The following is a 22,061-nucleotide window of genomic DNA, read 5'->3' as shown; positions in this document are numbered from 1 at the left end:
CATAGAATGGATTAGGAAGGGTTCATTCTGCCTGTGTATTTAGAAGAGGTTAAAAATTATTGGTGTTAATTCTCCTATAAATGTTTGATAGAATTCATCAGTAAACCCTGTGGTCCTGGGCTTTTCTTTGTTAGGATTTTTGTGATTACTGTTGCAATCTTGTTAATTTTTAAAGGTCTTTTCACACTTTCTAGTTTTTCTTTACTCAATTTTGGTAGTTTGAGTGTTTCTAGGATTTTTTTCCTATTCATATAGATTATTTATTGGCTTAAAACTTCATAATATTCTCTTATAATTCATTTATTTCTGTAAGATTGGTAAAAATAATCTCTCATTTCATGTTATAGTCATTTGCTTCATGTCTTGTTCTCTTAGTCTGGCTAACATTTTATTAATTTTGTTTGTTGAATTTTTTTAAGAATTAATGTTGTTTTTTATCATTAGTTTCTCCATTTTTAAAAATTTCTTATTTAATCTATCACTACTCCAATCTTTATTAGTTAATTATTTTTGTTGGCTTTGGGTTTAGTTTCCCCCCCTCTCCTTTCTAGTTTCTAAAATGGCAATTCTAAGTTATTAGTTTGAGATAATTCTCATTCTATTTTTAAAATTTTATTTAATTTCTAAATTAATTTTAAAAATTAATTGGTGCAATTATAATTTTACATCATAGTGGGATTAATTGTTACATATTGATTTATGCACACAGCACAACAACACAATTTGGTCAATTTCCTTCCCCATTACCTCTCCTTTCCCTCAGATCCTCATTTTTTAATGTAAGCATTCATAGCTGTAAACATCCTTTTAGCATGGCTTTCACTGCATCCTGTAAAATTTTGTATATTGTGTTTTCATTTTCATTCAACTCAAAGTATTTTCTAATTTCCCTTATGAATTCTCCTTTGACACACTGGTTGTTTACAAGTGTGTTATTTAATTTCCACTTATTCATGAATCTGTTTTCCTTATGTTATGGATTTGTAGTTTCACTCCAAGGTGGCCAGTTAAGATTCTTCGTGTGATTTCAATATTTTTACAACTGTTGAGACATTTTAGCCTAACATATGGTCTATGTTAACATATGGAGAATTTCCATGTATATTTGAAAGAATGTGTACCCTACTGTTAAGTGGAGTGTTATGTATATATCTGTTAGTTTTATTTCATTTATGGTATTGGTCATGTTCTGTAATACATTGTTGATCTTGTGGTTAGTTGTATTCATTATTGTTTTTATATTTTTATTTTGTTTATTTATTTTTTATGTGGTGCTGAGGATCAAACCCAGGGTCTCACACGTGTGAGGCTAATGCTCTGCCGCTGAGCCACAGCCCCAGGCCTGTATTCATTATTAATAGTGGGATGTTGAATTTCCTATTATTTTATAACTGTCATCTTCTTCCTTCTCATTTCTTTCAGGGGTTGAGAGACCTGTACTTGCCTTTGCCTTTCTATGGGACACACATACCAGTATCCAATCCTTGTGATTTTTGCCCTCTCCTATTCAGTTTGGGCAGTGGATATAAAGTAGGGAGATCCTTTGGGTCCAAGACTGATATTCAGCATTCACCTCTAAACTCCCAGTGCTAAGTATGGTGCTTTCCACACTGTAGGAACTCAGTCTAGGTTTGGTTGAGAAGAAACAATGGCACAGGACAATTACACTCTCTAATCATTGCCTAGTCCCATCCCATGGTTTCCCAGTTGCCTGAGGATAAAGTCTGCTGTATTTGTTCTGTCTTCCAAATCCCACCATAGATTGTATCTAGGTTTAGCGCAAACTAGTTCCCATTACTTGATCTCCTCCCCCAATTGAATTAAACATATATGTTCTTGTTGTAAAAAAATATTTTTAATTGTAGATGGACACAATATTGTTATTTTATCTATCTATTTTTATGTGGTGCTGAGGATTGAACCCAATGTCTCACACACTGAGCTACAGCCCCAGCCCCAGACATATGATCTTAATGTAGTCCTGAAACTGGCAGTGTCTGAATGAGATTTTTCATGTCATGTCCTGCACATGTTCGATTAACAGGACCCACTGTTATTATTACAACTATAGCTAGATATTTTTTGAGAGAGAGAGAGAGAGAGAGAGAGAGAGAGAGAGAGAATTTTTAATATTTATTTTTTTTCGGTGGACACAACATCTTTATTTTATATTTATGTGGTGCTGAGGATCGAACCCAGCACCCCACGCATGTCAGGTGAGCACGCTACCGCTTGAGCTACATCCCCAGCCCCTATAGCTAGATATTGATGGAGGCAAGGATGAACTATGGTTTCCTGACTGAGTCCAGTGTTCTTTACTTTCACTGTACATATACCTGTACATAACAGGTATACAGTTAATCCTGGAGAGTGGAATTTTATATTCCACCTTCCTTGGCTCCATCTGTATTCCCTTTTTATGTCCTGTGGGAGTGTACAAGGGATTTAAATCATCAGATGATAAGACTGGCTTCCCCCTTGGTAGACATACAAGTATGAAGGATCAGAGTTCTATGGTTAGAAGTTACCTTTGACATTATTTCCTTCACCAATGCACAAATCATTTCTATAGCACCCATTATACAGGTTCACTCAGCTTCTTCCTATGGGTATCTTTTCCTCAAAAGGCTGCCAGCCCCAACACTATTTAGCCTTGATGTTGAGAACTGTCTTTTTCCTGCTGATTTTTGTCACTTCTGCCCATGGAAATCATTCTGTCTGCTGAAGAGACGCTTTGCTGCATGAACCTAAACCCCACCAGTTCTGACAATCATTTGTCTATTTTGTTTCAGACGAAGGATCTAGCAGCCAAAGCATTCCCCCAAATTGAGATCTTAAAATTTTTACAGCTTTTTTTCCCTTTTGGCCTTGGTTTTGTGCTTCAGCTTTGAATACATCATTTCAGAGTTCATTTCAGGGATTTTAAAAATAAGCATGCTCTAGTTTTGCAATAGTGGGAATGTTATAATGATAGAAAGGTGTTGCTTTCTGAGAGATGTGAGTGGCTTCTTGGGCATATGTTGGAAGTAATTTTTCTCTTTGGGAATTCTGAACATCTCTGTTAGCAAATGAAAGTTTCAAATAACCATAAACTCCAAGTTCCTAGGACCAGGGGCCAAGGTTTAAGTGTTGCCATTTGATAATTATTCTTCTAATGAATCTCAGCCTTTTACAGACAAGAGGACTCTGATGCCAATATGGAGATTGGATAGAGTGGTGGAAGGAGGGAGGTTGGGATGGAAGACATAGTAGTCAGTGTTACCTGCTAGGAGCTGACAAAGTGGTTGTGGTCATGTACCAAGGTAGTAGAAGTAGGGATCAAGAGATGAGTAAATTGTGAGAGGTATTCAGGTAGTATTCATAAGGCATCATGACTCATTATAAGTGGAGAATGAGAATGAATGATGCTGTTATGACTCCCAGGTTTCTGGCATTGGGTTCTCTACAGACAGTCATGCAATAGACTGAGATGTGGAATGAACATGAAGGAGCAGGCTTGCAAGGTGGGAAGATGATTGTTCACTTTTGGAAACTTGAGATTTCTAAATTTAGACTTAGAATTGTGTGGACCATCCTGGTGAATGTATCCAATAGGAATCTGAATAAATGGCTAGGAATTCATAAGAACAATCTATACTAGAGATATATTCATTTTAAAAAATTTTTAAAAGATTTATTTATTTATTTTAGTTAGAATAAGATATATTCCATGCTTGCATCAATCTGTGAAAAATGTGTAATTAATTTATTTTAATTAGGTATATATGACATCAGATACATTTTGATTCATTGTACATGGTTGCAGGACAACTTTTCATTTATCTGGTTGTACAAGATGTAGTGTTGCACCATATGTACAGTCATACATGTACCAAGGGTCATGATGCCCATCTCATTCCACCATATTTCCTGCCTCCCATGAACCCTCCCTACCCTCCATCCCTTTTGCCCAGTCAACAATCAATGAGGTGAACAGAGATATATATTCTTTTGTGAGGTTGTATTGATTTCTGGGTGTAGTTAATATAATCCAGAAAAAGGATGGAGGTCTGTGGAAGGCGCCCTGGACCTGTCCTGATTTGGGTCTCTTCCATCTGATCAATCATGTCCATGATTATTGCTTATTCCATAAATAACCACTTTTTTCATTGCCTTGTATTCTTACAGGCTCAGAGCATCTTATTCCTTATCTTTCTGGCTTCATTTCTAGTAATTTAGAAATGATGCACATGGATATAAGAATAATGTTGTTGGTCTGGGGCTGTAGCTCAGTGGCAGAGAACTTGCTGGCATGCTTGAGGCACAGGGTTTGATCCTCAGCACCACATTAAAATAAACAAATAAAATAAAGGCATTCTTTCCCTCTACAACTACAAAAAAATTTAAAAAAGAATAATGTTGTTAAGGTGACTTATACATTAGAAATGATTAGGTGAGGGCTGGGATTGTGGCTTAGTGGTAGAGCGTTCACCTGATGCGTGCAGGGCCCTGGGTTTGATCCTGGGCACCACATAAAAATAGATAGGTAAAATGAAGATATTGTGTCCAACTATAAATAAAAAATAAATATTTTTTAAAAAGAAAAAGAAATGATTAGGTGATAATATTGATAAGAGTGATCTGAAATGCTATTATATTTTCATCGTTTTTGTTGTTTAGAAATATTTCTTCATCTTCCTTGCATCACACAAACACAAAGATTTCAGCACATGAACCTGCTCATTGGTCTGTAAACTACCACCTTTCCATTCCAATTAAAGATATATTTTGAAAATTATTCTCTATTTTTTGTTTAGCCAAAGAAAGTATGGATCTTCTCTCATATAATATCTTATGCATTTTATCTTAAAATACTAAATTAAATAATAATGCAATCCAAAATTCTAATCTATAAAGAATAATATATGCAGAGACTTTACTGGTTTTACCTAAGGGGTTTGGTTCAAATAAAAAGTGATTCAATTTTCATAAATATAATTTACTCACAGCATTTTTATAATGTTTTTGTTACATCCAGATGAGTCCATGACATTATTTCTATGGCCTCAGCAAGCCACTTCTCCTATGCCCTGCTCCTATTAGATGCATCATCAGCTTTTCAGTAGAAAGAGGCCCCCACCCAGCCCCTGGTGAGTGCAGCATGAAACATTTTCTATTGTTTTGTTAATCAAGCTGAGTTATTATTTTTTGTCTCTAAGACAGTGTTTTGCCCAGCTAAATACCCCTAATGATTTTACCGCCTCATCTCTTATAGATTTCTGTTAGTCGTACTTGTCACCATGACCAAAAGACCTAACAATAACACCTTAGAGGAGAAAAATCTATTTGGGCTCATGGTTTCAGAGGATAAGTCCATGGTCAGATGAATCTGCTGCTTTGGGTTCAAGGTGAGGCAGCACATCATTTCAAAAGGGTAGCTGTGGAGGAAAGCTGCTTAATTCATGGGAATCAGGCAGTGGGGTGGGGGAGGAAGGACAAGATAGAATCCCCAAGGGTATGCTCCCAGTGACCTAACTTCCTTCAGCCACACCCCACCTACCTATAGTTACCACCCAGTTAGTCCATTCAAATTAGGATGGGCCAATCAGTTTATAGCTCTCATAATCTAATCATTTTACCTCTGAACATTGCTGTATTAACATAGGAACTTTTGGTGGATAGTTGACATCTGCCTCAACAAAATGCCACTCTCTAGAAGATGTCATCCATCAATGCTGGCTTTGCATTCAACCTGTACTGGAGGTTCACTATGGAGACCCCAGACCAGAACATCTTTTCCCCTGGAACATTTGTGAAGTTTTGGACATGTTTTCCTTTGGGATCTGCTTCCGAACCCAAGCTCACACTTTGAAGTACTTGGAGTTCAACCTCACAGACACCTCAATGGCAGAGATTCAGCAGGGCAGCATATGATCTGTTCACTGAATTTTCCATAGAAGTAACTGGAATTGCAGGTATAAAACACTATCTCTGTTAGGAAGTGGCTGAATCTATTGGCAAAATTGTTCAATTACTTCAAAACATGGTAAAACCTTCTATGAGACCTATGTCCTTAAGAATCTGATTTACTTCTAGGTCCATTTACTGAGCAGTCTAAACATGTTCCTAGTAATACAGAAACTGGTAGCAGTAGTGGAAATTTTGTACATTAAGTTTTCCAAGAAGCAGACTGAAACAGAATTTATTGTACACGATGTTTATGTGGGAATGACTTTGGGACTGATGCCTATAAAAATGAAAGGAAATAAATAGAATTAAGCAGGGGTAGAAGTCAACCTGAAATGCAGGCCAAAACAGCAACAGCCTTGGATGACTGCATGAGGAAATCTGGAGCAAAATTGGCCAATTATAGTTGTCCTGTGTAAGTTCAAAATGGTTAGCTTTTATACACCCACCTTAATCAGTTACTGGTTCTGAGTGGATGTCTCTCTGCAATGGAGGTTGTCACTGAAGGAACTAAAAGCTGAAAACTGTCTGCTAACAGGACTCCGAGCATGTGGAACAATAAGTCCTTTGTTGAAAAGGATATCTGTTTGGAGCACTTTCATGTTCAACACTGTTCACCTGTTTTGCTGAACAAATATACTTTATAAAAGTCTGGGAAATAACTCGTCCAGGGTTCTGATGGGTCTTGATTTGTAGAATGAATTACAACTTCTGCTGCTGTAGCAGGTCTCAGGATCACAACTGCTAACAGTCATTTCCCTTTTGCACTGTCCATTGTAGATTCCCTTATCCCTCACCTGGTGTCTATAGTTTACCTGGTGACATTCCTGATGAATCTGAAGTCAGTGATTACAAGATTTAACTTTGGCTAAGGTTATTGCACTTTTCCATTTGGGTGAAGGAGTACAAAGAGACACCCATAGAAATTAATTGGTTACCAGGAATATTCTGTTTATCTCTATTATATAAAACATACATTCATTTTTATGATATAAAGGGTAAATTGCACCTCTCCAGGTGGTATACTAAAGAGTGTGACTCCATGTTTTGATGTTTCACTTCTGCTATCTTTTAAGCCTCTTCTAAACCAGATCTTAATACTTTATTTTGCTTTTCTAGTTGTTCTTTATAGAAAATTTGGCTTATCGTGAACTACTTCATTTACATGGAAGGAAAAATGCATATGTGTTCTTTAAAAATTTCCCAAGTTATTTGAATATATAGTCCAATTTTAGAACCACTGCCCTAGACAAACACTTGCACATGTGTACTTAGAGACATGTGACAGGAAGTTCAGCAATAGAAAAACTGCAAACCACCAAAATATATATCGATATGGAAATTAATGACTAAATTATAGTATATTCACAGGATGGGATATTATTCAAGCACTAAAATTAATAAACTATAGCTGCATGTATAAACATGAGCATATATTTTTAAAGTTACCTGATAAAAATCAAGTTGAGGAAAAAACAAAATGTGACATATCACATCATTAAGAAAACCACACAAAACAATACTAAATTCTTGGACACATATCTGAAGTAAAGGCATAAAAATATGGATAGGAAATTAATATATCATATTCATGATAATGCTTAGGTACAAATGAGTATTAATGCTATTGTTTAAAATAATAAAAATAAATTTTAACTTTTGAAAGTTATGTATAATGAGGTCTAGTTGTAGGAAAATAGAAAACTGTAGAATAATATGAACTGAATGATTACACTCCTGGAAAAAAGAAACAAAGTCATTTATGAAAAGTAATCCCATGGTTTACCACTCTGTCATTTTTAAAAATTTTATTTATTTATTTTTTAATTTTTGTTAGTTGTCAATGGACATTTATTTTATTTATTTATATGTGGTGCTGAGAATTGAGCCCAGGTTCTCATACATGCTAGACAAGTGCTCTAGAATTGACTGAGCCACAACCCAGCTCTGTCATTTTTTTAAAGGAGGAAAAGTTTACTTTGGCTCATGGTCTCAGTCCACAGATGGCTGACTCCATAGCTCTGGGCAGTAGGTGAGGCAGCACATCATGGCAGAAGGGTATAGAGGAGGAAAACAGTACATGACATGGAAATCAGAAAGCAGAGAGAGAGTTCCACTCACCAGGACAAAACATATACCCCACAGGCACTCTTTCAGTGGCCTACCTTTTCCAGTTATACCTTACCTGCCGAGTTACCACCCAGTTAATTCATATCAGTGGATTAAGCCATTGACTAGGTTACATTTCATAATCTAATCATTATATCTTTGAGCATTCTTGCATTGTCTCATACAATATCTTTTGGGGGACACCACATTTCATCCCTGACCCCCTAAAGCTCATGCCAACTTCACAATGCAAAATAAATTTACTCCAAGAAGTGGAAATGCTAATATATTCTAGAAAATAAATATGTTGTTGTAAAAAATTAAATTTATTTCCATTCCCAAGAATCTCATAGTCTTAACATTTTTTGCCTTGTCCAAAAGTCCAAGTCCAAAGTCTTCTCTGAGACTCAAGGCAAACTCTCAGTGTAACACCCTGTAAAAATCAAAAGATATATACATCCAATATATAAGGGCACAGAGTAAACATTTCCATTCTAGAAGAAAGAAATAAGGGCATATTATTATAAGGGATGAAACCAAAGCAAGACTGAAATTGAGCTGGGCAAACAAATCCTGTAACTCCATATCCAGCAACTGGGGCACATGGCATCACAATTTCCTCTCCAAAGGGCTTCTATAGCTCTGCCCCTACGGCCTTTCTGGTTGCAACTCACATGACCTCTCTCTTGGCTTGTTTCTGCTCCATATCTGTACCTTTCCTTGGCAGACATCCCATAGTATTGGCATCCCTTAATCTTGGGAGTCTCCACTGCAATTTCAGCTCAAATCTTCATGTATCATCCTCTCAGACCCCTGTAGGGTCTCCAACCCTGCTGCACTTTGCCTGGTCTCCCAGGCTTTCCTTTGGAATCTCATTGGAAGCTTCCAGTTATCCCCTAACTCCAGAATCCTGTGTTCCTGCAGAACCAGCACCATGTGGTTGATGTCAAGGTCCTCCACCATTTTGAGCAGCAGCCAAAGTTCCTGCAGTAGCCTTTGAATACCCGGATGACTGAGCATAGTGAAACAACTTCCTAGATGCCCTGTGCAAGCAGGTCTCTTCTCAAAGGAATTCTGTCATTGGATAGTACTGTTTGGACATTATGGTAATTTTGTATTGAATTGGGTATTTAATACAGAGGAGCTTTACCACTGAGCAATATCCCCAGCCCCTTTTTATTTTATTATTTTTGTTTTGTTTTGAGACAGTGTCTCACTAACTTGTCAATGGTCTCTTCTCAAAGGAATTTTTACTTTTACATATTTGAGCCTGAGATGCGTGTGGTCTTGCCAATTCCTGAGACACCCTGAAACCATTCTTCCTACTGTCTGTATGTAAAGTACTTAGCATCTTTTTAGTGACTGCAATGTCTTTAACAACCATAATGTCCCACCCCAGGTTTTTTTGCACTTTTCTGGCCAAACTGCAAGTTTTTCTCAAATCTTTCTGCTCCTGATTATCACAGTAAACTTGGTTAAAAGCTGTCAGCAATATCCATGCCACTGCCTGATTGCTGAGCTGCCTTGAATTTCCTCTGCCAGATTAATCAGTCCATCATTTTAAAATTTGGCCTCAAACAAAATCTCAGGACATGGGTAAAATGCAAACAACTTCTTTGCCAGTCTATAAACAAGTGGACTCTGGTCCAATTCCCAACCGAGTCCCCATTTTCATTTGAAACCTCAGGAGCACAGTCCACATTCCTATCAGCATTCTAGTCTTCTGAGCTTCTACCAGAATTACCCATTAAGCTCAGTTACAACATTCTGAAGCATTTCTGCCTTGCATCTATAAACTTTTCAAAATCCCGCCTTCCAAACAGTTCCAAAGGCTCTGAACCATATAATCATGTTAATCCCAGCAAGGACCCTATTTCTTGGTACCAATTTCTGGTTTAGTCAGCTTTTTGTCACAATAAACAAAATATTTTACAATTCACAATAGCCAAGCTATGGTACCAACCTAGGTGCCCTTCAAAAGATGAATGGATAAAGAAAATGTGGTATAGATACACAATGGAATATTACTCAGCCATAAAGAAGAATGAAATAATGGCATTTGCTAGTAAATGGATGGAACTGGAGAATATCATGCTAAGTCAAATAATCCAGTCCCCAATACCAAAGGCTGAAAGTTCTCGCTGTTATGACTATTATGTGGATGCTAACAAACAATAAGGGTGGGGAGGGAAGAATAGAAGTTCTTGGGATTAGACATAGGGGAATGAAGGGAAGGGATGAGAATAGGAATCACAATAGAATGAATCAGACATTACTTTCCTATTTTCATATATGAATACATGACTAGTGAAACTCCACATTATGTAAAACCACAGGAATGGAAAGTTACACTCCATGTGTGTATAATATGTCAAATTACATTCTACTGTCTTGTATAACTTTTAAAAAGAACAAATAATTTTTTTTCTATGTCCACCTGGGTGTGGTGGTACACACCTATAATCCCAGAGACTGGGGAGGCTAAGGCAGGAGGATCACAAGTTTGAGGCCAGTCTTGACAAGTTAGTTAGAAACAAAACAAAACAAAATAACAAAATAAAATAAAAAGGGGCTGGGGATGTAGCTCAGTGGTAAAGCTCCTCTGCATTCAATACCCAGTACAAAACAAAATTACCATAACTTCCAAACAGTACTATCCAATGGTAGAATTTAAGTTCAGCAAGTCTCCTGGAATTCAATTTTGCCAATAAGATATGTCAGTTCTTATCTCCTAAGGCCTTTATTATGCAGGGCACTGTGATTGTTTTTGCTCTTTTAGGAAACTGTATCCTTCTTATAACCATTCTAATATACATTTTTCTAAATATTTGGAAATAATAAAGGTTAGAATTTTCTTCTGCTACCTACTGAAGGGGCATTATTTTCTAACTGCCTTGTTAGAATTTGCACATTCTGGTTGACATGAAAAGTTTTCTGTGGCAGTATCTGCATGTCTGGTTTGCTTTTCTATAATCCTATGAGACTCATCTCATTAAATCCTCCCCTCCTTATATTATTCCAAAGTGACCAAGAATCCTTGGACATAAAACTTGCATAAACCTAGAAAGTTTCATGACAGACCTGGATGCTGTTGTGACCAGAGTATCCTCAATTTTTTATATTGAATTTGGTTATAAGAAAATCTGCTTCCCACACAGTACTCATTTGACTTGCTCATTAGATTAATATCTATATGCACTATAATGTTTTGGATGGTAGACCCCCAGAATATGTGTCTATGTGCAAGTTAATCTTGCAAATATTAACTTGTTTGGAAAAAGGTTATTTGAATATGTAATGAAATTGAGATAAAATTATCTTGGATTACCTGGATAAACCCTAAATCCAAAGATAAGTGTCCTTATTGGAGACAGAATGGAAGATCTAGTGAAGGTGGACGCAAATGTTGTAGTTATGCAACCACAGGCTAAGTAATACCTAGAACCACTAGAAGCTGGGAGATACAAAGAAGGACTTTATTTGTAGAAAACATAGCCCTGCTGACACCTTGATTTTGGACTTCTGGCCTATAGAACAGTGAAAGAATAAATTTGTATTGCTTCAGCCACCTAGTTTGTGGAAACTTTTTCCAGAACCCACAAGAAATTACAATATTTTAATGTTTTCTGTTGCAATTTGTTCAGTATTCCATGCATTAAGTTTTAGTATTTTGAGACATGTGAATAATTGAAGTATGCTGTAAGGCTGCATCTCTGAGGATAATTTAGGGCACTAATGAAAGGACCAACATGCCAATCTAACAACTGTATTGACGGTAGTTGCAGCAGTTTTTACTTTGGGGTCAAAATATTGAGTAGAGTTAAGCTCCGACAGAACCCCACTGTATATCAGGATATGATATCTGGAATCCTAAGTGACTCAATCTTAGAATTGAATGCTTGTGTTTTGGGGGGAATGGATGCAGGGGATCAGAACCTTCTAATCAGTGAAGGGCATGGGAAATGTCAGAACAGTCCCTTATTCTCCCTTTTAGTCTAAGGTCATTTGAGCAACCCATGTAGTGAGGACAAATTTGAGGCTATTAAAATTTGAAATTCATTCCAGTCTCTAAAGTATTCATAAGTAGGGACTAGTATCTATATCTACATGACAGAGTGTAAATTCCAGCTTTGGTATAAGGATAATTAATGTTGGCCTCATGGAATGTTAGAATGTGTTCCCTTCCCTTCAATTTCTTGGAAGTTTTTGAGAAGGATAGGTATTAATTTTTCACTAAACATTTAGTAGAATTTGCCAATGAAGCCATTTGGTCCTGGGTTTTTTCTTTACTTTTTTAAAAATTTAATTGATTTTATTAGTCCATTACAGTTATACTTAATAGTGAGATTTATTTTGACATAATCATCATATATTCATGAAATTTGATATACTCCATTTCAGTTCCTCATGCCTCTCTTTCTCTCCCCTCTTCATTCCCCCTATTCTCATTTTTCTACTCTGCTGGTCTTCCTTCATTTATTTATTGCTTTTTAAAATTGGTGCTTTATAGATGTACATAGAGGTGAATTCAGTGTTGTATATTCCTGTATGTACATAGCATAATTTGGACAATTTCGTTCCACAGTTATTCCCTTTTCCAGTCCCTTCTCCCTCCCCCTCTATTCCCTTCCTCTCCTCACTGACCCACTGACTTACCTTCTATTTTCATGGGATCTCCATTATTTTGCTCTAGCTTCTGCATATGAAAGAAAAAATTTTCTTGTTATACATCTGTTCAGATTTTCTATATCTTCTTGAAGCAGGTTTAGTAATTTTTTGGTTTCTAGGAATGTACCCATTTATTCTAGATATTCAGATTTGTTGGCATACAGTTTTTCATACTATTTTATTATAATAATTTTTTTCTATAATGTTTTTAATAATGGCTTATATTAGTTTGATAATGTTGCCAAAACAAGGTACTGCAGACTGAATGCTTTAAACAACAAATTACTTCCTCACAGTTTTGAAGGACAGAAGTTCAAGTTCAAGGTGTTACCAGAGTTGCCTATAGGGTTCTGGTCCACTGCATTATCTTTCTTCAGTTTGTGAATGGCCATCTTCCTTTGCCTTTGCAAGGTTTTATTCAATGCATATCCATCTGTGTCCTCTTCTTATAAGAAAACAAGATGTACTGGATCAGGACTGACACTAATGACCTCATTTAACCTAATCACCCTTTCAAAAGCCCTATCTCCAAATACAATCACATTCAGAGTTATTATGTTTAGGATTTAAAAATATGAATTGAGAGGCTGATGGTGTAACTCAATGATAGAGCACTTTCCTACCATATTTGAGGCCCTGAATATAATTCCTAGCACCACAAAAAATAAAATGTGAATTTTTGGGGTAAAACAACCCCTAACATGTCCCCATTTTCATTTCTGGTTTTTGCAACTTGGATCTTCTCTTTTTTTCTTCATCATTCTAGGTAAAGGTTTGTCAATTTTGTCAAACTTTTCATGGACCAACTTTTGGTTTTGACAATTCTCTTTATTGTTTTCTTTATTTTCTATTTCACTTGTCTCTGTTCTAATCTTTATTTCTTCCTTCTCTCTACTAGCTTTGGGTTTAACTTTCCCTTTTTTTTAGCACCTTAAGCCCTACAGTTAGTTTACTGATTTTGGAATTTTTCTTTTTAAATTTTTTTGTTGTTGTGAATGTACATTTATTTTATTTATATGTGGTGCTAAGAATTGAACTTAGTGCCTCACACATGCTAGGCAAGCACTCTACCACTGAGCTACAACCTCAGCCCAATTTTTCTTATTCTTTTTTGTACCAGGGATTGAACTCAGGGGTCTTTAACCATTGAGCCACATCACCAGCCCTATTTTGTATTTTATTTAGAGACAGGATCTCACTGCGTTACTTAGTGTCTTGCCATTGCTGAGGCTGGTTTTGAACTCATGATCCTCCTGCCTCATCTTCCCGAGTTGCTGGGATTTCAGGCATGAGCCACCACTCCCAGCAATTTTTCTTATTTTTAAATATAGGTTTTATAGGTATAAATATTCCACAGAGCACTTCTGTATCCCATACATCTTGGTATGTTTGTTTACATTTGTATTTATCTCAAAAATGTTCTAATGCAAATTGTGCTTTCTTCTTTGACCAATTGTTTACTTGAGTGTATTTGTAGTTCAGCATTTTTGTTTGACTTCTGTTAATTTGTAGGTTCTTCTCCTTGTGGTCAAGAAGATACTTACTATGACTTCAAATATTTAAATTATAATAGGAATTGTTTGTGACTTAACATATAGTTAATCTTGTACAATGTTCCATGTCCACTGAAAATAAAGTGTATTTTGTTGTTGTCATTGAGTGGGGTGTTCTGTATGTGTCTATAGACCTAATTGGTTTATTGTGTAGTTCAGGGCCTTATTAATCTTCCATCTAGTTGTTCTTTGCATTATTCAAAGTGGAATATTGAAAGTCTTCAACTGTTATTGTAGAATTGCCTATTTCTCTTTTTAATTCTGTCATTTTTTGCTTCATATATTTTGGGATGTTATTTTTACACACACACACACACACACACACACACACACACACACATATATATATATATATATATATATATATATATATATATCTTCCTAATTGATATATTATTCTGATGGATTGACAGTTTAATGAATAGTCAATGTCTTTTTGCCCTTTTAAGATTTTAAAAGTACTTTTTGTCTAATATTAGTATTGCTACCTAGATCTCATTTTGGTTACTATTTGCACAGAGTATCTTTATCCTGTATCTGTCTTTGGATCTTAAATGTGTATCTTCTAGACAGAATACAATTGAATTATGTTTTTAAAATCCATCTGGTAATCCAGAGAGATAATCTGTTTGCCTTTAAACTGACTTTTTGACAATAAGAGAGATATTTTACTCAACATATCTTGTGTCTCATGTGTTCCCTAATTCCTTTATCATCTCCTTCATTTGTGGATTTTTATTTTTATAGTGTACAATTTTGATAGCATTACTTCTCATTTCTATTTGTGTGTTTTTCAGTTTTTCTTTTTGTAATTACCCCAGAGATTGCATTTAATTCCTTAAACTTATAACAACCTATTTTGAATTAATATCAAATAACCCGCTGTAGAATACAAAACTCTGCTATGATACAACCTAGATATCTTTCAATGGGTAATGGTTAAGGAAACTTTGATACATTTAGACTAGGGACTATATGTCCACAAACAAATATCAACAAGATAAATGTATAAATATATGAAAGTCTGTTTAACATAATTTTCCATCAGAATAATATATATTTTTAAACTACAAAGAGACTATAATAAGTTTTAAAATGAATTTTAAACTAATAATGTTAAGTTCTAGAAATTAGAATATATTTTGTACTGAATGATAAATTACAATATATTAATACTTATTGGATGTAACTCAAGTGTTCACAGAAGGTTCTCGTGTTATTTCTTGTGACTGCATGCAAATCTATAATTATACAAAATGTGATTTCATTTTTAAAAATACAATATGTAATCCTACCAAAATTAGGTTCTAGATTGTATTTCAAAAAGAATTACAAATTCTGGAGAGGGTGATGAGCAGTGGAATAAGTACATTCACCTGCTGACAAGGGAGAGAGAAGTGGGTTCAGATTTGCTCTCTTCCACTTCCCAGCTATGTAACCTGTAGCTTTGTGACTTAGGGTGCCCATTTTCTCATACCATTGCCAAAATGTATAGTGTGTTCTTTTTTAAAATGTTTTTCTTTAGTTGTAGATGGACACAATACCTTTTTATTTTGTTTATTTATATGTGGTGCTGAGGATTGAACCCAGGCTTCACATGTTCAAGGAAAGTGTTCTACCCCTGAGCTACAACCTCAGTCCTAAGTGCATTATTTTACTAGTTTGTGAATTCGAAAAGATTAAGAAAGAAAATTCCTTTGCTGTTATATTTTTATTTCTTTGATGATGATTGCAAATGAGCATAGTTTTACAAATCATCTTATTTAGCCCTTTTTTTCCTATAATATTTGCATAATTATTTTCACGAATAACATTGCTACGTAATTGGATTTTCTTGGTATATCTCTGTCAGGACTTGCCTTCAAGGTTTAGTCTCATCGGAAAGTCTGTGATTGCTATTTAATTTTTATTGTCAGTTTGAGAGACATACTTTCTCCTCAGCAAATGTTTGGTAGGATACACCAGAGATGCCATCAGATCTGAGGTTTTATTTGAGGGAATGTTTTAAATTATAGAATCAATTTGTTTAACAAACATAAGATTATTCAGATTATCTAGGTTTCTGTGGTTAGTTTTGTAATTCATGTTTTCATGAAATATGTGCACTTACTTTATTAAATTTATCAATGTGTAGTTGTCCAAAATATTCTATTATCATCCTTTGAAAGATCATAGGCTCTGCTGTGATATCTCCCTTTCTTGATGTGGTTTGTTTTTCATTATAATCAGTTTTGCTCATAGTTTATCAATTTAATTATGATATTCAAAGAACAGACTGTTGTCTTTTTTGATTTGCTCTATTTTAATGACTGTATCCTATTGTACTGATATCTGTCCTTACCTTTGTTATTTCTTTTCTTCTTTATTTTATATGGTTTTAATTTTTGCTGTTTAGTTTCTAGTTTCTCCAAATGGAAGCTTAAAATATTAATTTGAAATTTTCTTTTATAAAACATAAATTTTAAACTATGAATTTCCTTCTGTGAACACTTGAGTTACATCCAACTAGTATTAATATATTATAATTTATCATTCAGTACAAAATATATTCTAATTTCTAGGACTTAACCTTATTAGTTTAAAATTCATTTTAAAACTTATTATAGTCTCTTTGTAGTTTAAAATTATATATTATTCAGATGGATAATTATGTTAAACAGACTTTCATATATTTACTGGCCATTCATATAGCCTCCCTTGTGAGCTTTCTATTCAGTCTTTTGTCCATTTTTAAATTAGGTTGTTTTCTTCTTGTTTTGAGTTGAAAGGGCTCTTTATATATTCTGGAGTATAGTCAATTATCAGATGAATTCATTGTGAACAATTTCTCCCATTGAACTGGCATTCCCTTTTATTACTATTATTATTTTTGGTACTGTGGCTTGAACTCAGGGGCACTCGACCATTGAGCCACATACCCAGCCCTCCATTTTATTTTTAATAACATTTTTGAATGGAAGAAAACTTTAATTTGAGCGATGTCCATTTTTTCAATCTTTTATTGGTGATTTTGTGTAATTTTTCTGAAATCTTTATCTCACCCAGGTTTATAAAGATTTTTATCCTATGTTGTTTTCTGACCATATTACCTTTGGCATTTAGGTCTATAATTAATTTCCAATTAATTTTTATGAAGTATGTGATTCATAATTTTAAATAGCCTTTGTATATGGATATCTAGTTTTACTGGCACTATTTGATAAAAAGACTATACTTTCTCCAATTGAATTATGTTAACTCTTTTCTCTAAATCAATTTGGTATGAATATGTAAATCAGTTTTTGGACTCTCCAGTCTGCATTTTTTAAAATCTCTACATCTTTCTTTAGGCCAACATAGTATCATATGGATTACTGCATCTTTATGGTGAGAGTTACAATATGAGGTTGGATAAGTCCTTCAACTTTGTCATTGCTTTTGTTATTTAAAGTTTGCAGTTACACACGCATTTTAGAATCAGCTCTTCAACTTCTACAAAAACTTTTCTGTGATTTTAATTGAAATTACACTGACTCCATAAACAATTTTGGAAAGAATTGACATCTGAAGACTATTAAGTCTTCCAATTCATAAACATGAACTATCATCTCCACTTATTTAGATCTTTAAAAATTTCTTTCAGCAATGTTCTGTAGTTTTCATTCTAGTAGTCTTAGCCATCTTTCATTAATTTCTAAGCATTTTATAATTTTGATTCTATTTCATGTGGTGTTCTTTATGTAAATTTATTTTTCTAAGTATTTGGTGCTACTATTAAAAATAAATAAGATTAGTATTCACCTATCAGAGAAAACATTCAGCCTTTAGATTTTGGGGGATTGGATTATTTCACTTAGCATTATAGTCTTCTCCAGTTCCATCCATTTACCAGCAAATACCATAATTTCATTCTTCTTTATGGCTGAGTAATACTCCATTATGTATACATACCACATTTTCTTTATCCCTTCATCTGTTGAAGGGCACCTATGTTGGTTCCATAGCTTGTATATTGTGAATTGAGCTTCTATAAACATTGATGTGGCTGCCTCACTGTAGTATGCCGATTTTAACTCCTTTGTGGAGTGGGATAAGTGGGTCAAACAGTTGTTCCATTCAAAGTATTCTGAGAAATCTCCATACTGCTTTCCAGAGTGGTTACACCAATTTACAGGTCCACCAGCAACGTATGTGTGAACCTTTTTCCCCACATCCTTGCCAATATTTATTGTTACTTGTCTTCTTGATAATTGCCATTCTGACTGGAGTAAAATGAAATCTCAGTGCAGTTTTAATTTGTATTTCTCTAATTGCTAGTGATGTTGAACATATATTTCATATATTTGTTGAGTGATTATATTTCTTCTGTGAAGTGTCTGTTCATTTCCTTTGCCCAATTATTGATTAGGTTATTTTTTGTGTTAAGTTTTTTGAGTTCTTTATATATTTTGGAGATTAATGCTCTATTTGAAGTGCAGGTGTTAAAGAATTTCTCCCATTCTGTAGGCTCTTTCTTCATGTTCTTGATTGTTTTCTTTGCTATGCAGATGTTCTTTAGTTTGATGCCATCCCATTTATTGATTCTTGATTTTATTTCTTGCACTTTAGGAGTCTTATTTAGGAAGTAAATAAGACAGCAAGGGAGGGTGGAGTGGGGTAGAATAGAATTTAATTGGATTAGACAAAGGGGAATGAAGGGAAGGAATGGGGAAGGGAGCAGGGATAGGAAGGAATAAGAAAGATAGTAAAATGAATCAGACATAACTTTCCTATGCTCTTATATGAATACATGACCAGTGTAACTCCATATCATGTACAACCACAAGAATGGGATCATAATTAGAATAAATTGTGCTCCATGAATGTATAATATGTCAAAATACACTCTATTGTCATGTATATCTAAAAAACAAATTAAAATAATAAGTAAGCTAAAAATAAATAAGAGCTAGGCATGGTGGGGCACACCTAAAATCCTAGAGACTCAGGAGGCTGAGGCAAGAGGATTACAAGTTCAAAACCAGCCTGGGAAAATTAGTGATATCTTGTCTCAATAGTAAAATAAGTAGAGTGTCCCTTGGTTTAATCCCTGGTATCACAAAAATAAACAAATAGAATTTTTATACTAACCTTGTATCCTATATCTTTGACAATTTCAGTTAGTAATCTACTACTTCTTTTGTAAGTTAAAATTTTCCATATAAACTATTATGTCATTTGCAAATCATGACTGATTAATGTTCTCCTTTTTAATTGCTATACCTTGAATTACTCTTTTTTGCATTAATATAATAGAATTTCTACTATAATGCTTATAGAAGTGATGAAATTGAGCACTTTCCCTTGACTTCAATCTTGGGATAAAACATTTACTATTTAAACATCAAGTATGATGTAGTTGTAGAATGCTTATCTATATTCTCTATCAGTTTAAGGTAGTTTCCTTCTATATATTGTTGGGTGAGTTTTTTTTAATTATCAACCTACTGTTAAATTTTCTCAAATTGTTCTTCTGCATCTACTAAAATTATATATATATATATATATATATATATATATATATATATATCCCTTTAACCTAAAATGTGGTGACTTAAATTATTGACTTTTGAATGTTGAAGAACCTTCCATTCCTGAGATAAACCTCACTTCATTGCATTGCATAATTATTTATGTATCTTTGTGGATTTGCAAATATCACAGTGAAGATTCTTATACCTTCAGATTTAACTATGAAAGTTATTTGACTTTGCATTTCTTTACTTGTGATATCCTGATCATTGTTAATATCAGAAATGTTATTCTGGCCTTAAAAATGATATTTGAAAGCATATTTTCCTCCTCTGTTTTCAGAAATTTTAGTGTGAATTTTATATTATTTCTTACTTCAATATTTGAAAGGATTTATATTAAGACCATTTGGGTCTATCTTCTCCTAAACATCAAGCTCTTCATATCTTTGTTTCTTCTTGTTGCCGTATTGTTAAGTTGTCCTTTGCAATAAAATTTGCCAATTTCATTTATTTAAAAATTTGTTGGCATGATTTTCATAATATTCCTTCATTATTTTTTAAAATATATTTTTAGTTGTGATGGACCTTTATTTTATTTATTTATTCACATGTGGTGCTGAGGATTGAACCCAGTGCCTCATACATGCGAGATAAACACTCTACCACTGAACCACATCCCCAGCTCCCTTCTTCATTATTTTTAATGTCTAGATAATCTGTAATAATAGGTCCCCTTTTATTCCTGATATCACTTACTTATGTTTTTCCTCTTTCTTGATTATTCTAGCATGGGGTTCATAAATTTTATGGATATTTTATTAATTTTGTTTTTGTTAATTTCCTCTATGGATTGTCTTCTATATTACTGTCATTATTATTTATTTCTTTTTGTGTGTGTGTGCATGTGTATATATATATATATTTTTCTTTTTTTTCCTCCAAGCAGATTTATTTAAACTAACAAAATTTTATTGACAAAGTGATCTGGACATGCTGCTTCAAAACATGATCCTTATTAATATCTTGATATGTTGGTTAAAAAGCAATACACTCTAAAATAAATAGAAAAGTATCCAATGCATATTCAATGAATGGCTTAATCACTGCAAATTAACTAGTTTTGTAAAATGATTAACATAGTAGGATTGAGTCCCTATGACAGGCTGCAGGAGAACTGATGAGAGACATTAAGAGGCCATTTTGTGCACTGCCACGGTGATGCCATCATGTTTTTGGATCATAATGTTCCCATTATCTGATTCTAGGCACACCACAGGAATATCAGTGGGGTCAGAGGTTAGTTTAGCTGCTTGTTGGGCTAGAACAGATATAACCCCAGCATGTTCATCTGACAGGGTCTCACGACAGCCCAGATTATGTCCTTCTGAGTCTGTGCACAGGACTCCAACAATGGACAGATTCTTCATTGTATCCTCCAAGTGCTGCTCCAAAGTTGCCTCCATCCTGCTTGAAGCCCACCCTGGTGCCACTTTTTTTGCTTATAGGTTTTATATGTCCTTATGGTGGATTATGTATAAAATTCTAAGTTTTCAATAATATTCTTTCATCAAAATTTGAGAGATCAATCCATTGTTTTCAATTTCACATTCTTTTTCTTTTGAGTCATACTGGTGACTTACTGTCTCTCTTTTGAAAATATTGTTTTATGCTTATATTAGTTATAATGAAGTAGATTCTGGGCCCCCTGGCTTTTGAAGGTTCTTTATGCTACTGAATCAACAGGAAAATAATGGAAGTCACTCTTTTGAGTGTGACTGATATTGTTTATCAAGGAGAAACTGTAGTTTCATGGTGGTAGCATGAAGGGCTATGTAAATAAGCCACAAGATTGTCTGGAATAATGCTTAGTAATTATATATCTAGTAGTAAATATTAATGCAAAGATACTGTAACAAAAATAAGGCAAGTTTAATGAGGATTCTAATCCTTCAGGAATGAATGGGTTATCCCCTGGGTAAAGAACATTGATGAGATGGAGTCTTGTCTGAAGGCAAAAGAAATAGGGAATTGGGGGGCTGGGGTTATGGCTCAGTGGTAGAGTGCTCACCTAGCACATGTGAGCACCAGCATTCGATCATCAGCACTACATAAAAATAAATAAATAAAACAAAGGTATTGTGTACAACTACAACTTAAAAACATTTTTAAAAAAGAAATAGGGAATGGTGTGTACAATAAGGAATTTATTAATATATGAACATTAAGTTATATAAATATTAATTATGGCCTTGTGTATAACTAAAGAAATAAGGAAGTCAGTAGCAATGTATTT

At 34.3% G+C, this 22,061-nt stretch overlaps 1 protein-coding gene across 1 annotated transcript; it reads right to left on the bottom strand.

The window, feature by feature from the left end:
* Nucleotides 1–20,748: 20,748 nt before the first annotated feature.
* Nucleotides 20,749–21,231, bottom strand: LOC124076694 (ragulator complex protein LAMTOR5-like). The gene has a single exon (XM_046420752.2). It carries the CDS (start codon nucleotides 21,229–21,231, stop codon nucleotides 20,956–20,958), a length of 276 nt encoding a protein of 91 aa, XP_046276708.1. The 3' UTR covers nucleotides 20,749–20,955.
* Between the last annotated feature and the right edge of the window lie 830 nt (nucleotides 21,232–22,061).

This window comes from Marmota monax, unplaced genomic scaffold (genome assembly GCF_021218885.2).
Source record: "Marmota monax isolate L192 unplaced genomic scaffold, Marmota_monax_Labrador192_F-V1.1 WCK01_AAM20220418_F8-fsc00050, whole genome shotgun sequence".
Taxonomy (NCBI): domain Eukaryota; kingdom Metazoa; phylum Chordata; class Mammalia; order Rodentia; family Sciuridae; genus Marmota; species Marmota monax.
Note: the sequence above shows the minus strand (reverse complement) of the source record. Positions and strands in the feature narration are given on the sequence as shown.